The sequence below is a fragment of the Moschus berezovskii genome, chromosome 14 (assembly GCF_049115385.1).
Source record: "Moschus berezovskii isolate FMDL1 chromosome 14, NW_MosBer_1.0, whole genome shotgun sequence".
Taxonomy (NCBI): Eukaryota; Metazoa; Chordata; class Mammalia; order Artiodactyla; family Moschidae; genus Moschus; species Moschus berezovskii.
The window spans coordinates 67,646,735-67,659,868 of NC_142473.1; the positions used below are offsets into that span (position 1 = coordinate 67,646,735).

The following is a 13,134-nucleotide window of genomic DNA, read 5'->3' on the forward strand; positions in this document are numbered from 1 at the left end:
GGCACCTGATGCAAAGAACTGACTCATCAGAAAAGACCCCAATGGTGGGAAAGATTGAAGGCAGGAGGAAAAGGGGATGACAGAGGATGAGATAGTTGGATGGCATCACCGACTCAATGGACATGAGTTTAAGCAAGCTCCAGGAGTTGGTGATGGACAGGGAAGCCTGGTGTGCTACAGTCCGTGGGGTCGCAAAGAGTCAGACACAACTGAATCACTGAACTCCCTCTGAACTTTGAAAGCCCCCAACAGAAGCCAGAAATGCCAGATACTAGCCTCAGAAACATGATTTCAGGTTCTGCTAATCAGCAACACCTATCTTGGATATAGGATCAGGAACTAGTCGGCAGATAGCAGAGGCCATGCTAGTCACTTCAAGCCTCCATGAACAACAGTGATACTCCTGTAACAGTAGCAGTATCCACTATGGTCAACAGTGATGGTATAAGCAGTGTAAAACAGCTTATTGGTGGAAGTTGGTTTCAAGCTATGGATCTGGATATATGTTCCCTGGCTGTTGACCATTTTCCAAGTCTGAGATAAACAATATCCAAATTCCTTTGCTAAAAAAATCATCTTACAATTAAGAATCTTGATTAGTACATTTCAATTTCTAAAAACTGAAATTGGTTCATTAGGGTGATGAGATTATAGGAAATTTTTATTTTCCTCATTTTAAGTATTTTCTCTTTTTTTTCTAAAATAAACACATTTCTCATGTATCAGTTTTTGAATAGAATGTAAAACTACTGAAACAGGTGCAATCACTTCACTTTTAGTAAGAGGAGAGATGACAAACGACTGAGTTCTAAAAAAGTCCAAGATTCATGGATTAAATAAGCTGCTAATACAGAAACCTGAAGTCAACTGAGGGAGGAGTGAAACCAAGAGAGTGTGGTATCAAGAAAGCTGAAAAAGGAGTAGCAGAAAACTGGGCTCTCAATACCTCCAGAATTCTATGTTACAGCCTTAGCTACCTAGACAGAAACTCACCTGATTAAATCTCTTTTGGTTTAGTCCAAAATCCAGGAGAAAAAATTCATTGTTCTCAGTTCACATATTCCCTTTAGATATGTATACTGCATAAAATAATTGCTAAAGTAACCACATGGGTCAAGAGATAGGGCTTTATTCTCCTATCTCCAAAAAGCAGGCAGACAAAATAATGCACTAAGAGAACAATCAGCATGTATTGAATAAGGAAAGAAGTTCAAATGAAGCTGGTGAGCCTAAAAGAGTAAGTAGTAGTACACTGGATATCCTGCATTTGGGCCTCCTGATTCATTTTCCACTCTTTCTCTATGACTTGTCTGGCTGGCATCTGTGGATACCGCAAGCAAGTTCCCTTCCCTCTGCCTTTGTTGGGTTCAGTCTCTGGGAGGCACCAGTAATCAGTATGCTAGGAAGACAGAGTGATTGAGGTATTTTTCCCAGCTCCCTCCCTACATGACCACAAACTGGCAACAGCTCTGTACCTTTACCAAAGGCCACAGCTTCTGATTTGCAGCTTTCTTCAATAGCTTTACCTATTGCTCTCTCTAGGTTCCAGGATCTGCTTCCTTCCCTTGTCACCACCAGGTCTAGGTGGTGTAATCATTCCCCAACTGCTTCTATCCCTTGTTGGATGCCCTTAACCCTACCTACAATTTTGTAAATGGCTCTTCCATTAAACTTCTCTCAATTGCCCATTCCAATGTGCCATGTTTCCTGACTCAATCCCGTTTAATACAAGTAAATTGAGAGAAGGCATTTCAAGTTGCAGTAGGGAATATGAAGGAGAAAAAGGCAAAAAGACAGGGGAAATTAAGAATTATGATAATGGCAACAAAGATTTTTAGATTACAAAGAATGAAGATGCTTATTAGGAAGTAGTAGGAAACAATGTTGAAGATGTAAAATGGGACCAGATCATGGAAGTTCCGAAAACTTAATTTTAAGAAGTTTGAGACTAAATCAACACATTGTATACCATAAGCTTATATTATGTTATATGTTAACTGTATTTCATAAAGCTGGAAAAAAGTTGGGGACTTGATTTGAAAGATAAAGCAGATCTATTCAATTTAAAACTCTTTCCACATGTGCTAAGTAGATATGTCAGGCATATACAGGCAACATATTAAAAGAATAACTTAATAAAATTAGTCTGGCAGAAAGAGTGAACAAAAACTGAAGGAAAGAACACTGGCTAAGGGGTATTTTATTAATCCAGTAATGAGATGATGAATGTCTATACTATTGGAAAATGGATAATGAAAATATGAGACATTCTAAAGGAAGATATGATCAAATAGAGGAAATGAAGGGAAAAGATTATTTCAAACAGTCTAAATGAAGCGAGAATAGGAAACTATGAAATGTGAAAAACAGAAGCATGAAAATGAAAAGAAAATGAAAAAGGTGCTTCACTGATGAAACATAAAAAATCTATTAAAGATAAGTAAGAGATGGATGATATTCTGAGACTGACTCTTCAGTTCAGTTGCTCAGTTGTGTCTGACTCTTTGTGACCCCATGGACTGTAGCATGCCAGGCTTCCCTATCCATCACCAACTGCCAGAGCTTACTTAAACTCATGTCCATTGAGTTGGTGATGCCATCCAACCATCTCATGCTCTGTTGTCCCCTTCTCCTCCCACCTTCAATCTTTCCCAGCATCAGGGTCTTTTCAAATGAGTTAGTTCTTTGCATCACGTGGCCAAAATATTGGAATTTCATCTTCAGCCTCAGTTCTTCCAATGAATATTCAGGACTGATTTCCTTCAGGACTGACTGGTTTGATCTCCCTGTAGTCCAGGGGACTCTCAAGAGTTTTCTCTAATACCACAGTTCACAAGCATCAATTCTGAACTTTCTTAAGAGACTGACTCTCAAGAAAACCAAAAAGCACAAATCACTAACTTAAGTCATAGGGTGATACCATTCTAAAAGAAAATTCATTCATTATTTTTTAAATTATAAAAGGTTATATATGATAAATGCCCTCAAAAAAAGTTTCAATGTATCAGTGGTGAGTTATCTTTATAGGCAGCAAGATGGTTTCCTTTGAAAGGAGAGTTGTACGAATTTTTTGGGGGGTGGGGGCAGGGTCAGATGAGGAAGGATGGGAAGAATGAAGAATCAATGGGTGGATGACCCTGAAATTACAGTACATCATAAAAGGAGATGACCTGCAGGCAGCTGAAAATATAAAACTGCAGATTAAAAGAAATGTGTGCTGGAAATATAGATATGAAGTCATCTACATAAAGTGAATGATTAAATTGAGGAGGATGAGCTAATTGAAACAAAGAAAGATGTTATGACAGAGCTTTGGATGAACTGGGGAGAAAAATAGGACAATTAGGGAGCCAGAAGAATTTATTTGTACCCAAAGACCCTTAACATATCACATATATGTAAAATCAATAGATTTTGTATTTTAAATATCATTTTGTACAAAATACAATATTTTGTAATGAAAAACATGAATTAGTATCAGGATGCTTGGGTTATAACTATCAGAAAACCATACTTAAACCATTAAATGATAAGGATAATTTATTCTGTAGCAAGAGGTAATTTAGGAATTGCATAGCAACTCATTGCATAGTCTCTTCCTGGAGCGCCTTCTAAAGAGTAAGGAAATTTTTTCCCTGAATCACCTCCCTCTGGCCAGAATTAGATCACATGCTCATTCCTGAACCAAATACTGGCATGAAGATTGGAGATTATATCAATTAGCTTAAAGACAGACTGATCATATGAGACGCAATGGACATTGAGGAATCATCACAACATCTACTACATGAAGAATTTCAACTAACACTATAAAATTTATAGGCTGTTTACAATATTACTGACTACAAACAGTATATGGTACAAAATGAGGATAAATAGAAACTCTTTTACACGCTACTTGACACTGAGTAATTCACCTAACTGTTGGATCCAGTTCAGTTCAGTTCAGTTGAGTCGCTCAGTCGTGTCCGACTCTTTGTGACCCCATGAATCACAGCACGCCAGGCCTCCCTGTCCATCACCAACTCCCAGAGTTCACTCAAACTCATGTCCACAGAGTCGGTGATGCCATCCAGCCATCTCATTCTCTGTTGTCCCCTTCTCCTCCCGCCCCCAATCCCTCCCAGCATCAGAGTCTTTTCCAATGAGTCAACTCGTCGCATGAGGTGGCCAAAGTACTGGAGTTTCAGCTTTAGCATCAGTCCTTCCAATGAACACCCAGGATTGATCTCCTTTAGAATGGACTGGTTGGATCTCCTTGCAGTCCAAGGGACTCTCAAGAGTCTTCTCCAGCACCACAGTTCAAAAGCATCAATTCTTCAGCGATCAGCCTTCTTCACAGTCCAACTCTCACATTCATACATGACCACGGGAAAAACCATAGCCTTGACTAGATGGACCTTGGTTGGCAAAGTAATGTCTCTGCTTTTCAATATGCTATCTAGGCTGGTCATAACTTTCCTTCCAAGGAGTAAGCGTCTTTTAATTTCATGGCTGCAATCAGCATCTGCAGTGATTTTGGAGCAGAAAAAAATAAAATCTGACACTGTTTCCACTGTTTCCCCATCTATTTCCCATGAAGTGATGGGACCAGGTGCCATGTTCTTCGTTTTCTGAATGTTGAGCTTCAAGCCAACCTTTTCACTCTCCTCTTTCACTTTCATCAAGAGGCCTTTGAGTTCCTCTTCACTTTCTGCCATAAGGGTGGTGTCATCTGCATAGCTGAGGTTATTGATATTTCTCCCGGCAATCTTGATTCCAGCTTGTGCTTCTTCCAGCCCAGAGTTCCTCATGATGTACTCTGCATATAAGTTAAATAAACAGGGTGACAATATACAACCTTGACGTACTCCTTTTCCTATTTGGAACCAGTCTGTTGTTCCATGTACAGTTCTGACTGTTGCTTCCTGACCTGCATACAGGTTTCTCAAGAGGCAGGTCAGGTGGTTTGGTATTTCCATCTCTTTCAGAATATTCCACAGTTTATTGTGATCCACATAGTCAAAGGCTTTGGCATAGTCAATGAAGCAGAAATAGATGTTTTTCTGGAACTCTCTTGCTTTCTCTATGATCCAGCAGATGTTGGCAATTTGATCTCTGGTGCCTTTGCCTTTTCTAAAACCTGCTTGAACATCTGGAAGTTCACGGTTCACATATTGCTAAAGCCTGGCTTGGAGAATTTTGAGCATGATAAAATTCTATGGTATAGTAGAGTGCTGAGTTAATTGTATAGTATACAGGAAAGTACACTCCTAAGGGTTTAATCACTGATTGAATCAGATGGCTTATTCTAATCAAGTTAATAACCACAACCCTGTAGACCACCATGTTACAGATAGATGCTCCTCATTTGAATGTGAACAGATTACTACAATTTCCTTACCAGTAATAAAAAACAAAGCTTAGTAGTAGGTGAGTCATTGGCATTATGTTAACTTTAGAAAAACACATATGTGGGGGCAGAACCTTAACTGACTTAATTAACAACCCTAAACTTGTGAGATTAATATGGTTAACTCTGCATTATAAATTCAGATCCAAGTATATTCTAGAAAACAAGTAAGACAATATGAAAAAAACATTATTCTAGTTCATAAGCTAGACGGTCTTTGACTCAACGAACTTATTGAATATAAGAATTTATTGCTCTTAATATATCCATCCTGGATAAATATTCAAAAACATGGGTGAACAGTTAAATTGACTGTGGATACTAAAGAATACAAAAATAAAGACAGTCAATTCAGCAATTAATTAAACTTTTTAAAACTTTTGGAGACTAAGGGAAAGCATCTGTCAGAAGACCTCAAAATTTTTATCTAAATTTGACTAATATTTGTGTTACTTGGAATTTAGTCAAACACCACCTGATTAATAAAAAAAAGTCTTATATGCTAAATTGATTTTTTTAAAGACACAATGATATTTGGTTTAAACTAATGTACATTTTTCTTTACACATGATGTTCTAAAACTTTGCTTTCAAGCTGCTTTTTTGTGCACTAACATGATTTTTAAAAGAAAACTTGCAACCATGTTTCTTTAATTTTTTATATTGGGTTTTCTTGGAGCAAGATACACCTACATGAAGTAAACAACTTAGAAATTAATTAGATGGCTTGTTTTATACTAGTGATCTGTTCTAGACTCATTCCTAAGATACAAAGCCCTATTGATAAAAATATAATTAAACTAAGATATACGGCTAAAACATATTCAGATATAGTATTTTACAATTCTGTAAATTACAAAAGGGTTGGTTTTCTAGAAGTTTTTCTTCTGTCAAGGTTACAAAGTGGACCAAACTTCTATGTCTTTCTACATTTTTCAACAACTGAAATCATGAAGCTGTTGTAATCAGCTAAGTTTTATAGAAGATACTCTGAAATATATCAATTCTTTTATAATAATTATTATGAAACAAAAGGGAAGTGGGAAGGAAGAAGGAAAGGGAAAAATTACAGTATGCAACTGACAAAAGCAGAAAATAATCATTTCTTATGTCTTTGTTTTTCTCTTATAATTACTTAATCTGAAGAGCATATTAAATTAAAATCAGAAATATTTAAGAAATGATTCCCCACTGAAAATAGGCTTTTGATTTTATAGCCCTTATAGCTTTTAAATATCCTGAACTTTTAGTACATTGTCTGTTTTCTACCCATTTTATTCAAAGCTGTTAGTGCAGCAAATAAACAGCACATGCTTTGATCTCATTAAATTACAACTTATAGTTCCTAGAGTCATAAATATCATGCCCTTTTCTCCTTTACCCCTCCTCTTCTGGTATGAGGTAGTCTGTTAAATATCACTATCTCCTTGAGAGCTCTGACGTTTACTCAGACAAATAGCAGAGGTTATGAATGCAGCACACAGATAGTATCAGGAATTCTTCATGATTGCCATAATGGTGAACCCAGCATTCAGAACTGTAATACTTAGTTTTATCTAACAACTAAGTTTGGTCTGTTTAACTTTGCTCCACACACAAAAAAAGAATTCCATCTTATCACAAACCAATAACTGTCCTGGACAAAATCAAACAACAGCATAAAAGAAAAATAAAAATTAACTTTGGAAAAATTAATGATTATAAGTTTTAAATGAGTAATCTAAAAAAATGTTTTTACTACTGGGCTTGACTAGCCTCTAAAGAAGAAAAACAGAAAAAAAGTTTTCTTAAAGTTAAAAATCAAGACTACACTAAGAAACACAAAATTCTTATACCGAGAATGTCTGAAATATTAAAAACTATCTGTTAAAATACATTTATAAATTCTTATCCTTTCAGCTATTTGAATATGTAACTCTCAAAGGTAATAACATTCCCACTTTACCCTTCCATAAAATCTCTCTTCCAAGAACTATTTAGCAGCATGATTACCGACTTAATGCTTTCGACAGTGACAGAGGCATCATCACATGACACATCAGTATATTTAGGCAGCCCTGAACAAGGTGGCAAGATCTGGGAAAAGGGGGTAAGTGTGCTCAAGAGCAACACTATTCTACTCATGTATACAGACATTCTTTACTCTTTTCACATAAATCCAGCTTGGGAAACTCTCCATGGATTTACACAGACCTCATCTCCTTCTCGGAGAAGGCAATGGCAAGCCACTCCAGTACTCTTGCCTAGAAAATCCCACGGATGGAGGAGCCTGGTAGGCTGCAGTCTGTGGGGTCGCTAAGGGTCGGACACGACTGAGTGACTTCACTTTCACTTTTCACTTTCACACACTGGAGAAGGAAATGGCAACCCACCAGTGTTCTTGCCTGGAGAATCCCAGGGATGGGGGAGCCTGGTGGGCTTCCGTCTATGGGGTCACACAGAGTCGGACACGACTGAAGTGACTTAGCAGCAGCAGCAGCAGCATCTCCTTCTACAGGTTGGTCTTAAACCATACACTAGAAATACAACAGTCTAGAAGGAAACAGCAACCCACTCCAGTACTCTTGCCTGGAGAATCCCATGGACAGAGGAGCCTGGTGGGCTACAGTCCATGGGGTTGCAAAGAGTCGGACACGACTGAGTGACTAAATAACAAACAATAATGTTACAATGAAATATTTGTTCTTATTTAACGAAAAATACATAATTTAGTAGAGAACTTTATGAGGTACAATATTTTCACAATCAGTTCAGTTCAGTCGCTCAGTTGTGTCCAACTCTCCGCGACCCCATGAATCACAGCACACCAGGCCTCCCTGTCCATCACCAACTCCCGGAGTTCACTCAAACTCATGTCCACAGAGTCGGTGATGCCATCCAGCCATCTCATTCTCTGTCATCCTCTTCTCCTCCCGCCCCCAATCTTTCCCAGCATCAGAGTCTTTTCCAGTGAGTCAACTCGTCGCATGAGGTGGCCAAAGTATTGCAGTTTCAGCTTTAGCATCAGTCCTTCCAATGAACACCCAGGACTGATCTCCTCTAGAATGGACTGGTTGGATCTCCTTGCAGTCCAAGGGACTCTCAAGAGTCTTCTCCAGCACCACAGTACAAAAGCATCAATTCTTCGGCGATCAACCCTCTTTCACTTTCATCAAGAGGCTTTTGAGTTCCTCTTCACTTTCTGATTTTCACAATAATGCAAATAGTAATTGAATAGAGGCACATATGACTCTTTTAATATAATCACCAAATTAATGATTTAATGATTAATGATTTAATCATTTAGGACAATGGTAACAGTGTCAAACAAAAAAATAAACTAAAGCAATATCACTAAAAATGTGTTTATTCACAACTATTCAGTCAGTATTGTTTATATTTCCATATGAGCAGCCCAGAGAGGAAGGTTCAAAAGAGAGGGGATATATGTATACCTATGGTGGATTCATGTTGAGGTTTGACAGAAAACAACAAAATTTTGTAAAGCAATTATCCCTCAATTAAAAATAAATTAATTTAAAAAAAAGAAAAAAAAGGAATTGGAGTATTTTAGCATAAAAAAAATGAACAGTCCTTTTAACAATTCTGAATTGAAATGACAGACAAAATTTTCAAATTACAGCTTTTTCTCCCTATATTAAAGAGCCATCTTTAGTATTCTTAAATGTGACTGAATATAAATATTTTTTATATATAAATTGTCCTCTTAGGTAGTTTGTTGGATAGACATAAGACTTTTAAGGCCTAGAGACACATGCTTATTACCATTCTAACATTCTGTACTGAGCTACTCCTATGATTTTACTTCTGGTCCCGGGATAAAGTCCATGGAATATGGAACTAATTTATGGGCAGTTATACAATCAAGTCAGGAAGACCTTCTGGAGAAGGGAATGGCTACCCACTCCAGTATTCTTGCCTGGAGAATTCCATGGACAGAGGAGCCTGGCAGGCTATAATCCATGGGGTGGCAAAGAATCGGACACGACTGAAAGACTAACACTTTCACTTTTTTCATATATAAGAACAAGACTAGATATAATAGTGTTACAAATATTAACGGTCTTTGTAATATTAGCTTAGCATTTAGAAGTCACATTAATCTTTAGCCCAAGTGGTCCTACTTTCCTTGAAATGATACTAAAAGCAGTAAAATTTCCTGATTTCTTGAATTATGCACTAAAGTATATGTCATTCATCTGGTAGCACAAACATTCTCAAAACTTAAGCCTGTGTCTCTATAAATAAATTATCTTTATATTTTTAATTTTGGTAAAATAACAGTTTAAAAGTTTTCCAGTTTCTCTCCAGCATGTAAGAAGCTTAGTTACAAGTTTCCATTTGATTCTACCACACATAAAAAGCTGAGCAAACTGAAAATCAACAACTCATCTTAAGGTCATAAGACAAACTGCTGCCTCAAAAATCAGAGGAACAGAGAGGTGACTATAGAAAATCATAAACAGAAACCTTCACAGGCACCAATGCCAAGGTAGGAAAAACTAAACTGTAATTGACTAATTCCTGGAGGCTTAGAGTAGGCAATTCTGGGAGTTAAAAAATTCAGCAGGACACATTCATGGGGGCCCTCAAACTTTGGTGTCATTTTATCTCAAGGTCCTCTCAGTGAATATCAGTGAAAAATTCATCCTGCTAGAAGCAGGAGGAAAAGGAACCATTCTGAAATACACCAACTCATTCTGTTCTTATCAACAAGTCCTGCCTTTATGAGAAACTATTTGACTTGAATATAAACTACCTGAGGGAAGAGTAATATCCAACTCTCCAACCACCCTGTACAATAGGAGGTGGGTGGGCAGGGACTGACAAGCACTAGTGAAATTCACAGTCCAAGGGCAACAGGACCATCTAATCATAAGACACCCATCCCCCCACCTGTATATTCAGTTCAGTCGCTCAGTCGTGCCCGACTCTCCGCGACCCCATGAATCACAGCACGCCAGGCCTCCCTGTCCATCACCAACTCCCGGAGTTCGCTCAAACTCATACTCTAGGCCTATTAACTGAAATTCCTTTCACCCAGTATATCATGTCTGTCTTACAACAAATAAATTACAAGGCATACTAAAAGGCAAAAACCAAAGTTTGAAGAGACTAAACAAGTTTCAGATCCAGAGTCAGATACATCAGGAATTTAAAACTATCAGACTTGGAATTTTTTAAAAACTATGATTAATATGCTAAAAGCTTTAATAGAAAAAAACAAAAAAAAATGAGAGAATAGATGGATAATGTAAAGAGAGGATGTAAATTCTAAATAAGAATCAAAAAGAAATGCTTCAGATCAAAAACACTGCAATAGAAATGAAGAATGCCTTTGTTGGTCTCAATAGTAGATTGGACATGGCTGAGTAAATAATCTCTCAGCTTGAGGATGTGGCAACAGAAATCCAAAAACTGAAAACAAAAAATAAAAAGACTGAAAAAGGCATAAGAGAACATCCATCAATTGAGGATCACACAGGCAAATTATAACACAAGTATAATGGGAATACCAGAAGGAGAAGGAAAGGAAAAGCAGCAATATTTGAAGCACTGATGATTGTCTTTCCCTAAATTAATGTCACACACCAAACCACAATCCAAGAAACTCAGAGAACACCAAGAAGAAAATGTGACCAAAAAATTAAACCCAGGTATATCATATTCAAACTTCAGAAAATCACAGATGTTTAAATGTCACTTAATGATTGCTCCAAAGGATTTTCTGAGTGTCAGTAAAGACAGGTACTTAATTCTCTCGGGGATAAGAAGGTGGTCCAAAGTGGTATTATTCCATTTAGGGCTTTGAAAAGATTAGGAGAAAGAAATAAGAGGTCATGCTCAGTAAAAAGAAAAAGGCCTTGCCTAACTTCTCTCTCCTCTCACACCACTCTCCCCTTGTCTCAGAGGAGATATTTTTAGTTGCAAATAATGGAAAAATAAACTAGTCCTAATGAAACTGGTTTAAAAAAATAACGGGGATTCATTGGCTCACAAAACTGAAAGTCTAGAGGTAGGGCAAATACAGGGCTGATCCATTCAGGAACTCATCAGTTCAGTTCAGTTCAGTTCAGTCACTCAGTCGTGACCGACTCGTTGCGACCCCATGAATCACAGCACGCCAAGCCTCCCTGTCCATCACCAACTCCCGGAGTTCACTCAAACTCAAAATGTCATCAACGAACAGGTTTCTTTACATCACAGCAATCTGGCATCCACATCATCAGTTTGCTCCTTTTTAGCTTCTCATGACTGTATTAATAGCATGACTGCCAGCCCCAGTAGCGGTTACATTCTTCCTGGTTTATAACCACTGGCTAAGTGAACTCCGGGAGTTGGTGATGGACAGGGAGGCCTGGCATGCTATGATTCATGGGGTCGCAAAGAGTCGGACACGACTGAGCAACTGAACTGAACTGAACTGAAGGTCATTTATCTATTCCTGAACCAATGACTGTGGTAGAGTAAGATCAATCCTGGGTGTTCATTGGAAGGACTGATGCTAAAGCTGAAACTGCAATACTTTGGCCACCTCATGCGACGAGTTGACTCACTGGAAAAGACTCTGATGCTGGGAGGGATTGGGGGCGGGAGGAGACGGGGACGACAGAGAATGAGATGGCTGGATGGCATCACCGACTCTCTGGACATGAGTTTGAGTGAACTCTGGGAGTTGGTGATGGACAGGGAGGCCTGGCATGCTGTGGCTCATGGGGTCACAGAGAGTCGGACACGACTGAGCGACTGAACTGAACTGAATGAAATATGTTTATGGTTTTCTGCCAATTTAGGGTTCCTCTCTAAAGTTGGAGGCATCAAAACAAGAATCTGTGTAAGTTTAGGAAGGACAAAGGGGATACTAATGCTCAGTAAGCAACCAATAAACATCCAATGCACTCCTTCAAAGTGCTCCAGCCATACCAGACTTTTTCTAGTTCCTTAAATATACTAAACTCTTTCCCTTATCAAGGCTTTTGCTGTTCCTTTGCCTGAACTATTACTCTCTTCCCTCCCCCACCACTTTACCTCCAATGTAATAAAGTCACCGATGAAAATATCATCACACCCTTTATTTTTCTTCATATCATTTACAACAATTTTAAATTATTTTATCTGTGTGACTGCTTTATATATAACTCCTCCATTGGACTATAACTCAAGAAGCAGGAACATGTTTATTTTCTTCATATCTGTATCCTCAGTGCCATATAGTACCTGGCACACAGAGCTACTCAAGTATTGAATGAACGAATGGTGCTAATGAGATTAACATATAGCAAATGCTTATTGATAATACATGTCACCATAAAAAGGTTTGCCACTAGTCATGATCAAAGAAACAATATTTTGAGTGGGTAACAACAAATTTATTCATTACACTTATTGAAATCTTAATTCAAAGTTTATAAATCTGTATTTAAAATAATTTCTTTATCTTTCTACAAATAAAACTATCCAACTTTTCTGATATTACTTCATAAAACCAATTATGTTAAGTCAATTTTTATATAATACAAAAAAGCATATCAATCATACCTTCTTTAAACTGTGTATCTCAGATTCTTGCTTTTTATTTAAAGCTGAAAGTCTTTTGTTTAACTGTATTGCTTCCTGTACTGCAACATGAAAGACACTCAGGAAAATGTTATTTCAATGTACATTTTAAGGAAATACTATTAACATGGACAAGGAAAATGACCTCAATGAAATATATATTTGGTTATTGCTGAATTTAATAAT

At 37.6% G+C, this 13,134-nt stretch overlaps 1 protein-coding gene across 2 annotated transcripts in view; it reads right to left on the reverse strand.

Annotated features, from left to right (window-relative positions):
- Positions 1-13,134, reverse strand: part of CCDC73 (coiled-coil domain containing 73) — a 125,237-nt gene that overhangs the window by 44,134 nt on the left and 67,969 nt on the right. For both annotated transcript variants that reach the window (XM_088843224.1, XM_055423787.2), the window contains one exon: positions 12,931-13,010. In XM_088843224.1, the coding sequence (XP_088699350.1) occupies positions 12,931-13,010 (80 nt within the window). The remainder of the gene's footprint in view (positions 1-12,930; positions 13,011-13,134) is intronic.